The sequence below is a fragment of the Oryx dammah genome, unplaced genomic scaffold (assembly GCF_014754425.2).
Source record: "Oryx dammah isolate SB20612 unplaced genomic scaffold, SCBI_Odam_1.1 HiC_scaffold_11, whole genome shotgun sequence".
In the NCBI taxonomy this organism is placed as follows: domain Eukaryota; kingdom Metazoa; phylum Chordata; class Mammalia; order Artiodactyla; family Bovidae; genus Oryx; species Oryx dammah.
In genome coordinates, this window is record NW_024070195.1 from 38,741,408 (window position 1) to 38,760,570 (window position 19,163).

Below are 19,163 nucleotides of genomic sequence, written 5' to 3' on the forward strand. Positions count from 1 at the left end.
CTGGCCTTCCTGCCCAGCCTTGCCTCTGCGCCCCCACACTGTTCTCCAGGGCCCTGTACAGGGACTTGGGCCTGGAGGACCGGAGGTGCTGGGAATTCAAAGCCACCGCACTGCGATGTGTGAGGAGATGGCTTGCAGGAGCGGACGGTGATTTGTGACAGGTCTGTCCAGAGGGCAGAGTGCCGAGGAAGAAGGGCCTGTTATACAGAGAGGGGAGTGTTAGTGCAGTGGAGGAAGCACCTCGTCAGTCTAAGCTGCTTGGCAGTAAGACAGGCCTCACGCCTCCAGGCTGGACCTACACGGCGACTGGACTACCTGCCAGGGCCCTGCTGATGCCATTTCTGCAGGGTTGGGTCAGGGAGCTGGACAGGCACCAGATGAGTAACCTCTAGGTCATTCCAGTGCTTGGACTCTGAGTCAAGAGAGTGATTGGGTTGACAGGCATCAATGGGAGACTGGTGTGGGTACACACAGTAGGTCTGTGACCTGCCAGTCTCTGTGACCTCCAAACAGCCCATCTTGTCCATCTGCAAGTGAATCACAGGTTTTATTTAGGCAAATACAACCATCTGCAAAGTAGAGTATTTAATTAAGCCAAAAGCATATCACATAATTTTAATTAGACCAAGCAAGCAATGCTCTTCTGAAAGCATGTATGTCTTGACTGATTCTCCCCCTCTACCAATAAAAATTCAAGGCAGATAAAGGTATGTAAAAATAAATAATGCTATGGTTTTCTACCTAAACCTTATTCTTTAAGCTAGTTATTCCCTTGGGAAAAGCTCAGGTTTTAAATGTACGCTGGCATCAAGAGTCTCCATGGAGACCAGCCCTGACGTTCTCCTGTGCACCTGCTCAGGCCTGCCTTCACACACAACCACAAAAGGACTTTTCCCCTAAAGAGAGCCCGGAGGTTCGCCAGAGCGCCACGCTTCTCCGACTTCTGACTTGTTCTTGCGTGTTATCAGCCAATACTGGCGGGGTGCCCACCCAGGCCACACCTGAAGGGTACGAGAGCCACAGAGCAGCACATGGCGCTGGCCTCTCGGGAGCTCAGGGTCTACAGGAGCGCGGAGAGCAGTGGAGGAGGGCGTGTGGCACACACGAAGAAGATGCCAACCTCTAAGTGCGAGAGAAGGGAATTGCCTAGATCCGACGTAACACCTCTGACGTGGATGGCCTCAGTGGAAATTTCTAGTAACTCTATTTTGTCTTAAATTATCTTTGCCTTCCTATAAAAACGAGCTATGAAGCGTGTAGGTAGTGTGTCAAACCTTGGGGTCTGTTAGAACTGCCTGGGCAGCTGCAATTGTGCTTTCTGAAGAAGAAGCACCCTCAGCTACTCAGGCACCCTGCGGCGCTGGTCTCAGGCCCGCACTTCTTAGGAAGCTCTGCTCAGGAGGGAGACAGGGTGTTTAGAAGCAGGTTATCTACATGCGATGTACTGAACACAAGTTTAACTACACACATAAAAGGCACTAAAAAGGACATTTCTTTACCAATATTTTGTGAGCAATTTGTTATTATTTTGAAAGAAATAATACTTTAATCCTATTATTTTGACTAAATACTATTTTTACCACAACTACTCTAATTTGGTGACATTTTGCTGCAAATGGTCCATATAAGAGTCCCAAGTCCTGAACCAGGGTCTGGAGGCTGAACTAAGAGGTTAAGAGAATAAAGTGTATTAATTTGGGGTAAAGAAAGAGCAAGAAATCTTCTGGGTACTTCAGAGGAGATAAGAACGTAAGTCCACCAGGGGACAGGCATGGATACGAAATGAGAAGCTACAGCCAGTGGGGGCTGAAAGCCGTGCTGGAGGGACGGAGTAGTGAGCAGTCAGAAAGTCCTCAGCACTCCTTGAGTTTCAGATCAAAGCCCGCATGAGCACACAGGTGAGACAGGAGGCTGCGGCCGTCTTTCTGGCCTTAGTTTCCTCCTTTACCAAAGGGCGGGGGGTGGGGGGGTGGACTGATGAGTGATTGCTAAAGCTCCCTCTAATCCTGGCGCACTGTGATCCTATTACCTATTACCCACAACTTGTGTGTGTGATTCTGTATTGTGGTAAAAGCATTTCATTCAAACAAAGCATTTCAAAGCACTGCTCAGTGTGCCTTGCTTTCATTACCTCAAGTGAGAATAACCCAGAACAGTATCCTGGGTGTCTGCTATGACTCTGGCCTTCAGAAAGAGGAGTGACCTCAGGTCACAGGTTTCCCCACTAGAGCGAGACAGACACGTTATGACCACAAACACAGAGCAGGTGTTTCGACTGTTAAAGCACAGGACAGAAAACTCCTTAAAACTCACCTTTGTTAGGCTACATGGTAGCTCACCAGGACTGTATCAACTGTCTGGGGAAAATGCATTTGAACATTTCCTGTGGTTTCCTAAAATGTATTCCACAGGTAACAACTATTAAACTTTGTCAGGCCAGCTATGAAAAATCTACAGCCAAATCATACATGAATGGTAAAAACAAAACAAAACTGAATGTTTTCTACCTGAGATCAAAGAAATGGTGAGGAGGTTCATTCTAGCCAGTGCAGTAACACAAGAAAAGAAGTTACAGGCGTACAGATTGGAAAGGGCTTCCCTGGTGGCTCAGAAGGTAAAGAATCTGCCTCTTATACAGGAGACCTGGGTTCAATCCCTGGGTTGGGGAAGATCCCCTGGAGGAAAAAATGGTAACCCACTCCAATATTCTTGCCTGGAGAATTCCACGGACAGAGAAGCCTGGCAGGCTACAGTTTATGGGGTCACAAAGAGTTGGAAACAAGTGAGCAATTAACACTTTCACTCTGGGTTTCCTGGTAGATCAGCTGGTAAAGAATCCGCCTGCAATTCAGGAGACTCTGGTTCGATTCCTGGGTTGGAAAGATCTGCTGGAGAAGGGATAGGCTATGCACTCCAGTATTCTTGGGCTTCCCTAGTGGCTCAGCTGGTAAAGAATCCACCTGCAATGTGGGAGACCTGGGTTCGATCCCTGGATTGGGAAGATGCCCTGAAGAGGGGAACAGCTACCCACTCCAGTATTCTGGCCTGGAGAATTCTATGGACTGCATATAGTCCACGGGATCACTAAGAGTTGGACACGACTGAGCCACTTTCACTTTCACCTTTAGAACTAATAAGTGAACTCAGTAAGGCTGCAAGATAAGAGACCATATATATACACAAGCTAGCTGCATTTCTAAGTGGCAGCAAAGAACAATCTAAAAATAAAAATATCTATTTACAACAGCATCAACAAACTAAAATACTTCATGGGTTAGTACACTGTTAAAATGGCAATTCTGTAAACCTTTCCAAATGGGCAAGATTTCTGAAGTATAAACAGACTCTTCAGAAAAGAAGATATATGAGTAGCCAAAAGGCATCTGAAAAGGATGCTTAACATCATGTCATTAGAGAAATGAAAATTAACATACAAGAGTGAGATGGTACCACACGACCATTAGAGTAGCTAAAGTTAAAAAGAATGACAAGATTAAATGCTGGCAAATTATGGAGAATTGGATCCTTAATACACTGTTGGTGGGATTTTCTTTTAAAATGTTAATGACCTTCCAACCTGGCAACTCCACCTTCACGTATTTGCCCAAGAAACTAAAACATAGGCCCACACAAAGCCTTCTCAGTGAATATTGACAGCAGCTCTACTCATAATATTCCCAAACTGGCAACAACCCAAATGTATGTCAAACGGTAAATGGATAAACAAATATGGTATTATTGATACAATGAAATAATATTAAACATCAAAGAGGAATGAACTACTGATATGTAACAGTATGGATGAATCTCAAAAACAGTATACAATGTGGACACAGGACTGTATATATGCATTGCAAGAGTCCACAGATGTTAACATTCTAAAAGGGCAAAATTATACCAGCAGAGGCAGATCAGTGGTTAACTGCAACTGGGGCAGGTGTAGGGGTTGACTGAAAATGGGGCACATGGGAACTTTGGAGGGTAACGGAAGTATTTTAAGTTCTGAACTTGGTGAGGGCTGTACAACTTAGTTACTAAAACTCACTGAACTTTAAAACAGGTGAATTTTACGATATATAAATTATATGTCAAAAACCTATAAAACACACACCTTACTGGGCAAAGAACTAACTGAAATGATTTACTCTTAAAATTTTAAAAATTTATTTAGTTTTGCAATAAAGCCATTTTTCCCCTCTCCATAAAGAAATATTATAAACAGGGTAATTTTATCAAATAGTTTTATAAAATTGTTATTGTGTTGCTATTGCTACGACTGAACTGTAGAAATAGTTGCAAATTTGCTAACCAGATGGAAAACATTCACTTCATGAGACAAGGGTCCGCTGGTACACCTGTCAGTAAGGCACGGGCGGGGGAGTGACACAGGCTTCAGTAAATGCGAGCTGCACATTCTGCAGTGTAGAAGCTTGGTCTCTGATGCTCCTTTATTGGGGAGGGGCTCTTCGTGTCTCCACTCTCTCTCATCTTGTTAAAGGACATATGGTGCGCTGGGTCTCTGGGACACAGCAAACTAACAGGCTAAATATATGGAGCTGGTGTTCAGTCAAGGTTCGATTTGTTTTGCTCTAACACCTCAACTTGCAATTTACAAGAGCAGCAGAGGGACTAATCTGTTTGGTTTTAGCCCAGAACTCTTATACATTAAAGAGTAAATGGGGAATATGGACAAGCACACTCTTGTTTAAGTAGAAGCACAGTGAGAATGAAAGGAAGAGAGTAGCAGAGGGAGAGAACTTTACTAGAATCTGCCTCAAATGTTCAGCCCCTCTTTGCTCTCATGCCTCCCACAGGCTCCCATCAACAGCTTTCTGTCGGCACCACTGCTGCTCCTGCTTTGGGGAGGGTGGGCAGGCACCTCCTTCCCTTGAACCGTAAGGTAAACACACACCCAGCTGCTGCCCCAGAACTGCTGGGACACCTTCAGCCTTTCACCACCAGACGGGATAAAAAACAGGAGCCCCTACAGGGCTGGGATCTTGGTCACCACACTCTCTATCTGACAGGGGGCAGAGTATGTACTCGACACTGGATGGCAGTAATAACAACACCTAACCAGCCAAACCAACACCTATCCCGTCTTCCTGGATAGGCTTTCTGACAGGCCCCACCTAGAACTCTGTACACAGAATAAGGCCTTTTATAAGAACACACTGCCTTAGATTCTTTGAGACACAGGACAGGATGCCAAACATCCTGACAATTTCAAATCACACTTGAAAGAGAGTTAAAATAAAGGCCTAAGTGTGGGCTTATCTGTGGTGGTTTGCGATGCTGGTGACGCAGGTCACCTACAGGCTTCATAAGCAATCACTGCAGCTTCTCGGCCCACCCCAGACCCGAGGATGCCCCACGTGCTCAGCGTGCAGGCAGCCCCCTCCAGTGGACAGGGACGGCTCCACTGTGTGCGTTAGTTCACATCTTCCCTAGATCATTCCTCTAAAAGAGCCCAACAGCTCCCTGGGCTTTCCTGGGTGCTTAATTGAAAAAAAAGAAGAAGAAAAGATCGTGTTGGGCACATTCAAAACCACTGGTTTTCACTGCAAACCGATGTCCACACTCTCCAGACCGGAATCTGGAATCTCTTCCCTCTCTTTTGAGCAGTCTCTCGTCACTCAACCCCAAAGCCCCATCAGGCTGCACAGAGGTCACCTGCAGACCACCACCCAGCTTGGTCCACGCAGTCCCTTTCTGCACTTCTAATCCCACCCTTCCTCTTTTGCCCCTACTGTGGAATCCTGTCCAGAGTCTGCCAGTTGGAATTAACCTCTCCCTCCCCAGATCCCCATAACATACAGCATGCACCATGACTAAAACTCATGGTCGGCTGCCCTGGATGCCGGTTATTTCATGCATGTGACTGCCTTCCACTTGGGACCAGCAAATTTCTACTTTGAATGTATATTTAAATCACCTTGAGGATCCTTGAAAAACTAGCTGATTCCAGGACGAGGCAAAGGTTAAGTACAAGATCCCCCGGAACACATTAAGTTGTGCCAGAGAGAAGGAAAATACTTTTCAAAAAATGGAGGCATGTCACAAAAACATGGAATTCAGCTCAAAGGAATTTCACTGGCCAAATCTGAGCCAATTTGAGCAACAAAATAATTAAGTACAGCAGTGAATTATAAACCACTGAAAAAATATAAAGCCCATGAGTTCATATCAACAAGAGAAACACAGGAGGAGGATGCAAACGCTGAATGCAGAGGACTGGAGTCAGAAGAGCATCCCTGCACAATCATCACAGTAAAGACTGGTTCAGGCAAGAAGCATCAGTGGATGCTCAATCTAGGAGATATTTCTGATGAGGATTAGGACATTATATAGTCAAAGGGTTTCCCACAGATGCTTAACTAGTTAGAATGGCAAGAACACCCTATTTTTAGAGACATCAGACAACACCTGGACAGGGTGAATGAATCAACATTAATGTATCAATAATGAGAGACAGATAAATATCCTTGCCTCCCAAAGTAGGGGCTTTGCTGGTGTCTCAGGTGGTAAAGAATCTGCCTGCAATGCAGGAGACCCGGGTTCAGTCCCTGGGTCAGGATGATCCCTTGGAGGAGGACATAGCTACCCACTCCAGTATTCCTGCCTAGAGAATTCCATGGACAGAGGAGCCTGGCGGGCTACAGTCCGTGGCTTGCAAAGAGTCAGGCACAACTGAGTGACTACCACATCTCTCAGCGTAGAACCCTGAGGGGAATATATCGCCATCCACATGAAGAAACATCAGACGAGCCCCAAATGAGGAGTGCTCTATTTAAAAAAGAAAGGAAAGAAAAATGGGGGTGGGGGGTGGGAAGGGTAAGGAGAAGTGGGTAGAGAAATGTAGTCTTTAAAAATGCCAGTGATCACTAAAAACAAAGAAAGGCAATGAAAACACTCCAACTTAAGAGTCTTCAAGAGATGTGACAACTAAATGCAATGCTTGATCATGGACTGGATTCCATCCTGCTGCTGCTGCTGCTGCTGCTGCTGCTGCTGCTGCTGAGTCGCTTCAGTCGTGTCCGACTCTGTGCGACCCCAGAGACGGCAGCCCACCAGGCTCCCCCGTCCCTGAGATTCTCCAGGCAAGAACACTGGAGTGGGTTGCCATTTCCTTCTCCAATGCATGAAGGTAAAAAGAGAAAGCGAAGTAGCTCAGTCATGTCTGACTCTTAGCGACTCCACAGACTGCAGCCTACCAGGCTCCTCCGTCCATGGGATTTTCCAGGCAAGAGTACTGGAGTGGGGTGCCATTGCCTTCAGAAAATGCTGTTACAAAGTACATTACAAGATCAACTAGCAAAGCTAGAATATGGACAATAGATTTGACAGAAGTATCAGTGTCAGTTTGCTAAAGCTAGTAACTGTGCTATCGTTATATAGAATAATTATCCTGAGGAAACACTCGCTAGAGTTTATGGGGATAGAGGGCTACAGTGTTTCAACTCACTCTCAAAGAGTCTAGGAAAGAGCTTTCAACTTTCAAAAAGTTAAAAACAATACCCAGATACTCTTTCTGATTTGATGGTTCACCGTGAGGCCCAGCCAGTCTACATTTTAGAGGCTTCCCGGAGTGAGAAGTGCCCAGAGCAGGGTTCCTCAGAGCAGCTGCACCAGCGTCACCTGGGGGCCTGTCAGACAGGCACAGGCCCGCCAAGTCAGAAGCACTGGCCCAGCGGACTGTGCAATTCTGATGTCTACTCTGAAATCACTGACCTAAACTATGAGCTCCTACACTCTATGTTCTAGCTTCTGTAGTCATCACAAAACCTAGCGAAATGCTTTATACAAAATCATACCTCAATAAATACTTGCTGAATTTAGCCTGACAGTGAATGAAAAGGCAGAAATGACCACTGAGGCACTGGAAGTTGATGAACTAAAGGTCCCAGCTAAAGCATCACTCTTTGAGTTTCTACAGTGAAAATAAAATTTATTTTGAAAGCAGTAAAGGAAGTCAGATTACTCAAGAGGTTAGTAAAAGCACTGCTGTCCCAAAAGGGGGGATATATCAGTTCACAGTTTAAGTCACTGTCAATTGAAAATAAGCAATAACTTACACAAGCTCTTAGACTGGTATTTAAAAATTAATTCTGTGGTTTTGGGAGGCAATGCACAGCGATTTAAATACCATGCGGTATGCATCATGCAAGATCTGCTTAGAAAACACAGCAGTCACGTGGCTGTGATGTGGCCCAGATTTGAAGAGGATGGCCAGGTTTCAGAAGAAGAACCCTCTCTAGGTGGCAGTGGGAGAGATAAGGCCTCTGTAACAACAACGGGCTGATCAATCTGCCTACTGAGCTGAAAATGAAACAAATAAATCCATGTTTATGCAGTTGTTTTCCATCTTGAGAAGTTAAGGCGCTGAAGAGACACTGGGATGCAGGGTATAATTCCAGCCACACCACACGCCTTTTCTAATTGGCACCCAGAAAGATTTCACAGGAAGAGGGTGTTACTTTGGTATTGTTGACTTAAAGGTTATCTCGTCACAGCGAGGCAGAGGAGAATTCATCTTCAAAATTCACCTCTTCGTTGAAAGACCATGGAGTGTCTTGGCAATTAACAATTCCTATCACCTCTAGCTGTTCCCTATGTGAGAAGGCTCAGAACTCGCCTTACAAATTGCTCTTTTGAAGATCAAAGGGGAGCTGAATGTGTCTGTGTGCTCTCGATGAGACTGTGATTTAATGGAATTTCTAGAGGAGGCTTGCTGGCAGTGTTTGGATGACAGCCCCAGGCGGAGGATTCCGGGGAGCTCGGCCACTCTTCCCGTCGGAGCGTCCTCCCTGTCTTTAATTGGCACCTCATTAGAAATTAATGAAAATGACATCCTCTGTTCTTCCTGCTCTAGGCACCGAATGCTACAAAAAGGCCCATCACAATTCATAACACATTCAATTTATATAGCAATGGCTCTTAAGCATTATTTATGAGATGTGAATTTCTTGTCAGCAGTTAATAACCTGTACAGAGTGGAAGGGGAATGGAAAAAAAGACTGTGAATGTGTGTGTGTGTGTGTGTATATATATATATATATATAAAGGCTTTCTGCAGTGGCGAGGTGTTCTGTTTGAGTTTAAACTGCCTTCCCAAGTCTTCACTTTCAGGAGTAAATTACTGTGTTTCCCCTCCTCTAAAGCCTTCCTGGGCAGTTCAGTGTCTCTCCAGCACTCTGCACAGCCTCAAGGAAGTAACTACAGAACTCACCTTTCCCTGAGAGATCCAAGCAGACAGGAGGAGGAACACAAGCTACTCGTCGGAGACAGTCCTACAGGTGTGTGTTCCCATCGCAGTCCTTCGTCTTTTCAAGTGTGGCAGCTGACTCAGTCTTTCTGGGCACATAAGTGTGATGTTCTCTGTGGGTCCAACCGAGTGCCCAGCTCTCTCTAGGAAGGCTACATCTGGAGAGACTGCAAAAAGCTCAGGGCTTTCGTCTCCAGCAGAAAAATCGAATCTCTATAAGCAGACCCTCAGTATGGGGTGCAAGCCAAGGGACACGTGTTACATCACCTGAAAAGAATGAACGTCTGTGGCAAAGGATCGGCATTTACTTAGAAGCCAGCCTCCTGCTGAGCGGTGGAGAGCGCAGCAGGGGAAGCTGCGTTTACCACGCCGTCTGGCTCACTTCACTCTAGGGACACATGGAGCCATCCAACGTGCACTTCTAGATACTTTCAGCTGGGTGCTTAAGGCCTTGGGAAATGAGGCGGTTTGCATCAAAGCTCAAGGACAAAGTGGGAGACTCGGCAACACCACCTCTGGGTCTCTCAGCGCTAATCTGTGAATTCTCATTGCTTACCTGACGAGGAGAGGAGATATCAGCCACTGCCAGAAGCAAGGCGGCTCATGGGAGGGAACCACTGCTTGACCCACTAGGGCAAATCCCGTGTAATACCCAGAATTCAGTTACTTTCAAGAAGGAAAGAAGAATGTAAGGTACAGAAAAATGCCATGATTCTAATTTAGGAATCCCCAAAGGCCTGTGTTACTAAAGCAACAGGCAAATGGTCAGGGGAGCCTCACAACGCTGGTAACAAACCAAACTGCTGAAGCCCGCGATGGGCCACGTAAGACCAGAGCAAGAATATGCAGACAACAAAAGATCAGACAAACCACTGTGGGCAAAGCTGGTTAGCCAGCAGATCCCAGAGTTTCCTCAGCTAACCACAGCATTCCTTCACCACCTCATCAAGAAGTTTACGTGACCTGGCAGGGCTGATCAAGACACAACCTAGGAGTAAGGTTCTGGGCTCAGCTGAACTGCCCCACACTGAGGGAAACAGGCGAGGCCTGAAAATTCTGCCGACGGCCTCCACCCACACCTCACCCCAACTCTCTCCCCACGCTCTCACATAAACACTGAATAGGATAAATTAATGTCAGGCCTAAATGTCGCACCTCTCTGGTGACGCCCAGACTCCACATGCCAGTCCCCACTCTGCAGCTGAGCACATTTCTGATATTGCCGAGTACCACACACCACAGTATGCAACGGATTTCTAGTCATGACAGGAAAGGAGTTCCTACTTTGTCTCCATGAGATGCTGGAACGCCCTCCTGTCCTCCTCAATTCCAACAGGACAGGTAATTGAGGGACAAGGAGCAGCCACGACCATCTCTTCACAAGATGAAGGGCCCTGAGTGACTGTCTGACTGCCGGGAGAGCCACCTAGTCCTGAGTACCAGCATCAGTGCCTACAGGAGGTCTACGGCCACCCAAGCCCAAGGAGGTTTCTAAAGCTCACTCCTGAGCTTTAGAAAGGATACAGGGTTCTTAGAGGTCAGAGCCAGCATGCCTGATAAGAGCTCTGTCCCAAACCATAATTTCACAATACAGAAACACTGCAGTCAGCCTACACACAGCTAAACAATTCGTGATGCACGTGGTCAGAGGGAGAAGCGTTGTTCTAAGTTTTGCTCCACTGTGGGCAGGCATAAAGTTTTTAACAAGGACACCCCTTTGCAGCAACTCTAAGAGCTGGTATTACACTGAATAACACCAAAGGAAAGGTTACTTTAATGCTATTCCAAGGGGTTAACTGACAATGAATTATGGTTCAAGGAAAATAATTTTCTAGTCAAACTTTAATTTAAAAGGGATATGGAGGAGAAATCATCCATTTATTATACATAGCAAGAAGCTCATTCAAAATTAATATATGAATTTTATGGTACATATCCCAGAGTTTCACTGGTTTGGTTAACTTCCAAATAAGTCATCAATGAGAAGGAACTGGGAATACGCAGTGGGGAGGAGCTGAGCACAGTGACAACGCAACGCTAATGAGCTATGTGTAAGAGCAGTCACGGAGATTTTAGCCTTTTTTGTTATGTCCGAAGGAAATCAGGGGCGTTTAGAAATAAGACTCCTCTACTCCCGATTTCCTGAGCTCCAAACCTACAGCCTGCAGGGAGGTACTCAGGGGGAGAAGCCAGGAGCTCAGCCTCTCAGAAGTTAACACCCCCACCCCGCCGGATGCTTACCGCAGCGGCACGATCCCAGTTCCTGCTGCACCAGCTCCAGTTTGGTTTGGCACTGGAAGCACCGACGTCGACTTTTCTGTTTAGACCGGCTGGTCTCCTCGGATCGTTCAGTGTTCTCCAGTAGTCGTGGCCGTTTTACTGGCGAAGCCTCATTCTCAGACTGTGAATCTGCACAAAACAACACATTTGGGCATCAGGGTTAGTGCCTGGCCTGGCGAGCCAGAGCAGACTAATCTCCTGCCAGGCACGCTACGGACCAGGCTACTGCCCTTGTCCAAGCGCTGGACCTGTGTGAGCCAGAGCCAGTTCTGACTGGCCTGGTCTAGGAGGCACAAATTGTCACAACCGTGCACCTTCAGAGCTGACCTCTCATGAGCCAGGCCTGAGCGAGGAGGGTGGGGTGGCTCAGCAAACATCAGTTCTATGTCATTTTTTAAAACAGCCATGCCAACGAGGAGACCATTTAAGCTGGAAACAGGACCCTCTCTCTGTACCCCTCCTTTGGGTCCTCACTGTTCATTGCATGTACTGGTTATCTCTTCTGGGATCTCTGTCCTCAAGTAAACTACAATTCACCAGAGAAGGGACGATGTCTACTATTTCTTTATATCACCATGCTTAGCACAATTCTGTACTTAAAATCAGTCTTTCATGGCTGATCCATCATCTTTTCTAGTAAAAATACATTTCTATTCCTATGCACAACTAAATGCACAAGAATCAGGCTCTAATACTGAAGACTGTTCCAGTTTACTCAGAGGGAAGAAGTGTCCTCGCCTGTTCTCAAGCAAGCTGTTCCATGGCCTCCTTCATGGGGTGGCCAGAGACAGCGCCTGGTACTATAACCCCAGGGCCAGAGTCAAATTAGTGGGGTGGGAGATGGCGGAGGTGGTAGGGGCTGGTGGTGTAGGGTGCAACAACTGTTTTGTATAACCTTAAAAAGTAAAATGAAATGAAGTTTGAAGTTCATGTCACAGGCAGGCTGTAAATAACTTGCCTTCAAAACAAAAAAAGAGCCAGCTCTTGTGGGGCTCCATGCGCCTGGAATTATTGTCATGGCATAACCAAGGTTCCAAAGTGATCTGTGCTGAACCACCTCTGGAAGAGAGTCTCCTAAATGATCTTCTTCAAAACAAACCCAGATCCCACACGTTCTCACCCCACCACTACCACCACACTGGTCCAGGCCATCACCATCTCTGCCAGCCTAGCTGAGTAGCTTCTTAACCCATCTCCCTGCCCTTCCCCTTGTCCCTATAGTCTATTCTCCATCAGGCAGCTAAGCAACCCTGCTAAAAATCAAGTTAGAATCACTTCACTCTCCTGATCAGATCCTAACAGCTCCCTTTCTTGGAAGAGAAGTTCAGATACTCCTTCGATACTCAGAAAGGCCCTGCATGGTGGGCCCTCCTCTGGCCCTGTCCCCTGCTGCTCTCGCCCTTTGCTCCATCCACACTGGCCTGCTGATTCTCCTACCCCAAGGCCTTCGCACCTTCTGTAACCTTTGACTGGAATACTCTTTGCCCAGATCCATAGGGGATCTCACCTCTTAAGTCTTTTAAGCAATATTTTCAATGAGGTCTTCTTCCCTGAAAACCTTATGCAGACCACTCCTGCCTGCTCTTTCTGCCTTTTGTTCCTCCACAGCACTATCTTTTCACTTTATCCTCCAGGAGAATGTAAGCTCCTGGAGGGCAGCAAGTTTCACCTGCTTTGTTCACTAACGCGCCCCCTTTGCCTAAACTCATTATTTCTCACATGAATGAATCTTCTCTGTAGGCAGTCCTGATTTTCCACATACTGTGCTCCAGTGAGAACCAGGAGGCTGTTGGCTGCACTTCTTTTTTCTTTTGGCCGCACCACAAAGCATGCAGGATCTTAGCTCCCCAACCAGGGATAGAATCCGTGGCCCCTACAGCGGAAGCACACTTGGAGTCTTACCCACCGGGTCTGCAGGGAATTCTGGCGGTGTTTCAGGGAAGGCTGCCTGTAGCCCTCTCCCAGCCCCACTCTGTGTGGAGTGGATGCTCCATGTCGGCCTAGCACCTACTGGCCCCGATGGGGACAACTGCAACAGATCCCCCCCGGCCGCCATCCCACCGCATCGCGCGCTGTCAGGAGGCACGCACCATTCACAGCAACTGTAAACTCCATTCTTCATCTCGTTTAGTTCTTGCAGTCCTACATGACATTTTCCCCCAATATAAGCCAACTAAACAAGGTTTCTGATGAAAACAACTGTAACCCAAGTTCAGGCTATTTCCCAGCTCTGCTGAGCAAAGCTGTCCAAACCCAGCTGGTGTGAGGACTGAGGCAGCCAGACACACCAGACCCCTCCTCTTCCCCTACAAAAGCAACAAGCAACAATTTAAATGTAAATCATTACAAAGCAGCCTGCCAAAAGAAATATACCAGGCAGGGGCCACACTGCTCTCCAGGGGTCCTTTTTAAAAACACACAAACCAACCAACCAAGGCATTATTTGTATTAATAACCCTATTTAGACTTTTTTCCATTGGGTGACAAAAACAGAAAATTCTAGAGTAAAAATCGAAACAGAAAAATGGAGTTTTTTCTAAGAGAAGGTCCTACATTTGGAGCATCTATGTAAGAAATTATGCCCCAATTCTGGGCGGGCGCAGGTGGTGAGGAGAGATTAGGGTCCACACAAGAAGGGAAAGTGGCTGCAGCCTCCAGAGGGCCATGACATGATGCCAGCACACCTTTAAGAAGGAAGGGCCACTCGGATCTTCTTTCATTTGCACTGTGATCTGATACAACTCAGCTTGTGTCTGAAAATGCAATGTTCACATTCAAAGCTGTCTCCAAAGTGAGTCTGTTCCAAACTGTCAAATGTGCTGTCTACCTACATAGCACCCGTTTCCATTTCTAAAGCAAGCCTCTGCTACAAGAAGACAATTTACTTTCAGTATATCAATACCATCAATGGCTAACCATTTGCAAATAAGCAAGAGAGTGATATATGAAGATAGTATTTTTTAATATATGATTTCTAAGATTGAGAAACAGAATTCATATTTATATAATCATAATCATCATCAATCATCACCAAACCGAGTTGATGGAACCCCCAAAATTAGGATACGCCTGTCCAAGACCGATTTCTTTTCTTCTAATTCCCCATCTTGTCTGACCAGTGAGCATTTAATTAAAAAAAAAAAAAAAAAAAAACCTAGAGTAAGTCTGCATGGTCCCATCCTGAAATTTTCCTTTACCCACTCCACTTTATATATGAAGACCACAGCGTTATTTGTTCTGGAAGGCAGGGTGCAGGGGATGTTCCTGAGACAACAGGTCGGCAGGGAGGTCTTCAATGCTGCAACAGCCTCTGGCGGCACTGCACTGGCCCTCCTAAAGGAACGGCACTCAGCGAGTCAGTCCTCTGAGAGTCAACGCTTGCATCAGTGCAACCCTGAGTCACGAGACGCAGTCCTCAGCGAGTCTAAACTAAGATGAAAGGTTTACCAGAATGTGTCCTTTTTCAGAATCAAGGAATCGCTCCTAGACATTGAGAGATTCACAACCTTATCATTCTGGAATATACCCACTTACCCTGCACTCAGTCAATGGTGTATTAAGTGGAGTGGAACCCTGTGCCCTCTAATGCCCCCTACCACAAGGACTGTTCACCACCCTCCACAAGCTGCCATCCAGGAAGGTGACTGTGTTATATATAACTTCCTGGAGAAGCAAACCATTCCTTGGCATTTCCTCACAAGTCAACTTAGTGTTTTAATTAGAAGTTGATGAAATAAATAGCGGTCTACAGGATCATCATCATGACTGCATAAGAATTTACATCTCCTCTGCTAATTACTTAATGAAACCTGTGCCATGGGGGGAGATGCCCAAATAAGAGAAACAGATGTCCAGGACAGGGATTCTAATTACATAATCATGAACTAAATAATTCAACTATTCAATTATAAATTTCATGCCAATTTAAAAAGGACCATCAGAAAGAAAAGATCCAATTATGGTCAACACTAAAGGAACCCTCATCTACTGTCTGTCTGAATAAATTAAACTGTGATTATTTACTTCTTGCTCAGAAACATCGCTCTTGTTACCCTGAAGCATTTTCAACTCCTCAACTATGATGGAAAACACTTACCAGTCTATTTGCATAATCTGAACATGGGCAGTAAGGGTTAAATGCAGAGAGAAAGGTGAACAGAAATAACTCTCCTACGCAGCTCTAACTGTCAGAAGAAACTCGTCCTTGCAAGGAGCATGCTCATTAGCAGCAGGAGTGTGGCGGCAGGCTGGAAACTGTTCCCACCCCAGGAGTTAGGAGTGACTTCTAATTAAGGTCCTTCATAAAGGGCCAACAAAGCACATTTTTTCCCCAGTATGCTTTTCCCCGAGAACATAATCTAGTCTGTGTGTACCCACACGAGAGCTGCCCGCACACCCATGCCAGGCTCACAGTTCTTGACGTTCAGCAGACCCCCTCTTCTTCTGTCTACACTTACCGCCTGAGGGAGATGCCACATCAGATCTTCCAGTCAAAGCAAAGTCTGATCAAGAATCACAGTGTGATTAAATTAGAAAGGAAAATCTTAAAGTACTTCACTTTCCTTAAGGTAATCGTTGCTTTGTGACAGAGAAACAAGTACCATGATTTTTAAAACATACCATCCTCTGAAGAGAAGAAATTTTCTAATTGTACTTTCCCAGCCAACAGAGAATAGTGGAGGAAAGACTTTCAATTTAGGAATACAGTTTAACTGGAAAACTTGACTGGAGACAACAAACAGCCCTCCTTCTTTTAAAATTCTGTTTCGTCTCTGACAGAAATTCACATTTGTTCCTTACTGTCACTGTTCTTGTCTTTATTACTCATGTTCTCTCCTGAAGATTTCCAAATAAATTGTGTCAGGCCTGTCAAGAGTTGAATCCCAGTCTCTCTGAATCTCCCGTCGCTGTGCAGCTGGCAGCCCACACACAGCCAACAGGGCTAACCTTGGTCGTGCCCCTCTGACACCTCGGGGCGGGGCTAGGGGGTCCTGACCGTCTGCATGAGACAGCGCTTGGAGGTGAGAAGAGGAGAGTGGGCACAGCGAAGTGGCCACGAAGAAAAGGAAGCGTCTTCTATTCGCTTCACCCACACCTTCCCTTACTTCTGAGAGATGCATCTGTTTAATCTCAGGCTCTGTGACAGCTTTTGAGGTGCTCAATCAGTTTTTTTAGAACCTATCACAGTCTCTTGACAGGTTGACATTTATGATCCCAACAGCCTGTGCAAACATCGGTAAGAGCAATAATTAATGAACCCTCACACATCACTGCCATCTCTCCTTCGACCATTTAAAAGAAGGCTTAAGCTGCTAAAACCTCTGTCCATGAAAAACACCACATTCTCACTGGAAAAATGGATAAAAGACACTTCATAAAAATCTGTCTGAAAGGTACTTTCTCTGTTTCTTATGCTGGCTTTCAGTGTGTGCAGGGATTAGCTTCCTCCTCTCCCAGCTTCTTAACTCTGTGTGTCATGAAGACTTCAGGAGAGAAAACTCCCTCATTACCCATTAAAATTCTGTTTCCATTTTATCCGACTGGAATTGCCCCCTCCTTTCTTTATCTTCCTCATAGTCCTAGAACTATTTCGGAAGATCACATGCGTTAAAAAGCTGTTATACAAACAAAGAAGTTCGACTCTTTGGAAGAGGTCGATTATTAAAATTTTGTGGAGAATGCCTCCATTTTCATTTGAAATATAATACAAAGGTGAATTTAGCTTGATATACTCCTACGATGCCATGTCTTATACCACAAGCATTTTAAAAGTGTTCTCAAATTGCCAGACAGTGCTACTGTGAACTATGAATCCCTCTCCTTCCATCAACAGCCCCATTCCTCCAGTTTATTCCCTCAAGATAACACTTGCTCCTTATCGTGAGGGTGGTGGTCTCCTCCATCACAGCCTCAAGACTGAAAGCAGACCTCCAACTCATCCCCAAAAAGCATGTAGTCAGCTTTCACCTTTTTATTTCGAACATTTTCAAAAATATAGAAAAATTCAAATAGCACAATAAACACCTTTATACACACCATTCAGATTCAACAAATAATCTGTCACACTGCTTTCTCTCTCTCCTCCATATACTCATGCAATACCCAACCATCTGAAAATAACCCGCAAACATCAAAATACCTCACATATACACATTTACTAATAAGGGCATTTCCTTACATGACCAAAATATCATACCTAAGAAAATGAAGCATAATGCCCAGTGTCACCTAACACTCGGTCCATATCTGAATTGTCTCCATTGTTTTCAACGTTTATCTTCGTTGTTTCAAAGGCATGTCCAATCAAGCTGCAGGCGTTAACGTGTGGATCTAGGTCTCTTTTAGTCTGGAACAGAATGCCCCTCAAACTGGTCCCTTGTTCATTTATTCAAATAACATGGACTTCTGGACAGTCCTGGTTGGTTTTCCCATGGAATATACCATCCTCCTGGACTGATTGTTTCTCAATTTCATCTATCTCCCTATTTTTAATGGTGTCATTTACTGGTAAGGAAAGAGATTTAACTGAACACTTCCTCTGTTTCATATTTGAGACCAGAAATTAAAACTTCTGACAAGTCCCTGACAAACTTACATGGCTGGAGGCCTGGCACAAGTCAGGGCAGGCGCTGGGTTGTCAGCCCAGTTCCCACTGCACCTTGGCCGTCGGAGGAGGGGTTCTTCCTCAAACTTGCCCCACTGCGCACCTGCCATATAGGACATCAGGCTACAGATCACCTGCGCCTCAGCAAGGAACGGTGTGCTTAGGTGAGCGTTGGGAGATGAGTTAGCTGTCAGTGTCTTAGCCCATGATTTCTTAGTCTAATGGCACTGCCTATGACTAAAGTTGGTCCCAGAAGGCCACAAGTCGCCTCTCCCATTATCTCCTTCCCGATAGCTTCCTGATGGTTTTTGATTACCCTGCCCCTCCTGATGAACTCTACACTGTTGCTAATTATTCCTAAGACATCTCTTCATTGCTAATCATTCAACTCTCTAAACCGAAGGAAAACTTTCACCAGAATAAAAAACAAAGCAAAAGCCCAGGAAGGTTCACTTGTAATAATAATCGTAATCTCATTAAGTAAAATAACATTCTCCGTTTATCTGATCTAATTTATGTGGTCTTCCAAAAGCCCAGACAACAGTATTTCATTAATTATCACGTGCCTAGCACTGGGCTGCAAATCAGAACCACACACGGCAATGATCTCTCCCCTCAAGGAAGCCACGATCCAGGACAGACACAAGGAAACTTACAGTACATTAATGTAAGAACAGACTACGGACATAAAACATGGACGTGATAAACTCTGCTGAGGAGGGTGATTAAGAAGCAGAAGAGGGAAAGGTCAAAAAGGGACCTCTTGAACCTACAAACTGTATTATGTATATGTAGAAGGATGATTTGCAGCTCTCATTTATCACCCTCACATTTTTTGTTAGCCCTGCTTTTCAAAATACCATTTGTATAAAACCTGTCGCTCATCTAACTTCTACCTCTTCTCTTTACCAAAAACCCTCTCAATCAGTAGACCCTTTCACAGTCTGAGGAGCAGAAATACATGGAGAACACCTGATTGATATGTTTTCGGGGAAATAAACCTGTAGTATCAAT

General features: G+C 45.4%; 1 protein-coding gene across 1 annotated transcript in view; it reads right to left on the bottom strand.

The window, feature by feature from the left end:
* Positions 1-19,163, bottom strand: part of ZFAND3 (zinc finger AN1-type containing 3) — a 327,628-nt gene that overhangs the window by 16,071 nt on the left and 292,394 nt on the right. Inside the window, exon 5 of the mRNA XM_040249777.1 lies at positions 11,507-11,674. Coding sequence (XP_040105711.1) covers positions 11,507-11,674 — 168 coding nt within the window. The remainder of the gene's footprint in view (positions 1-11,506; positions 11,675-19,163) is intronic.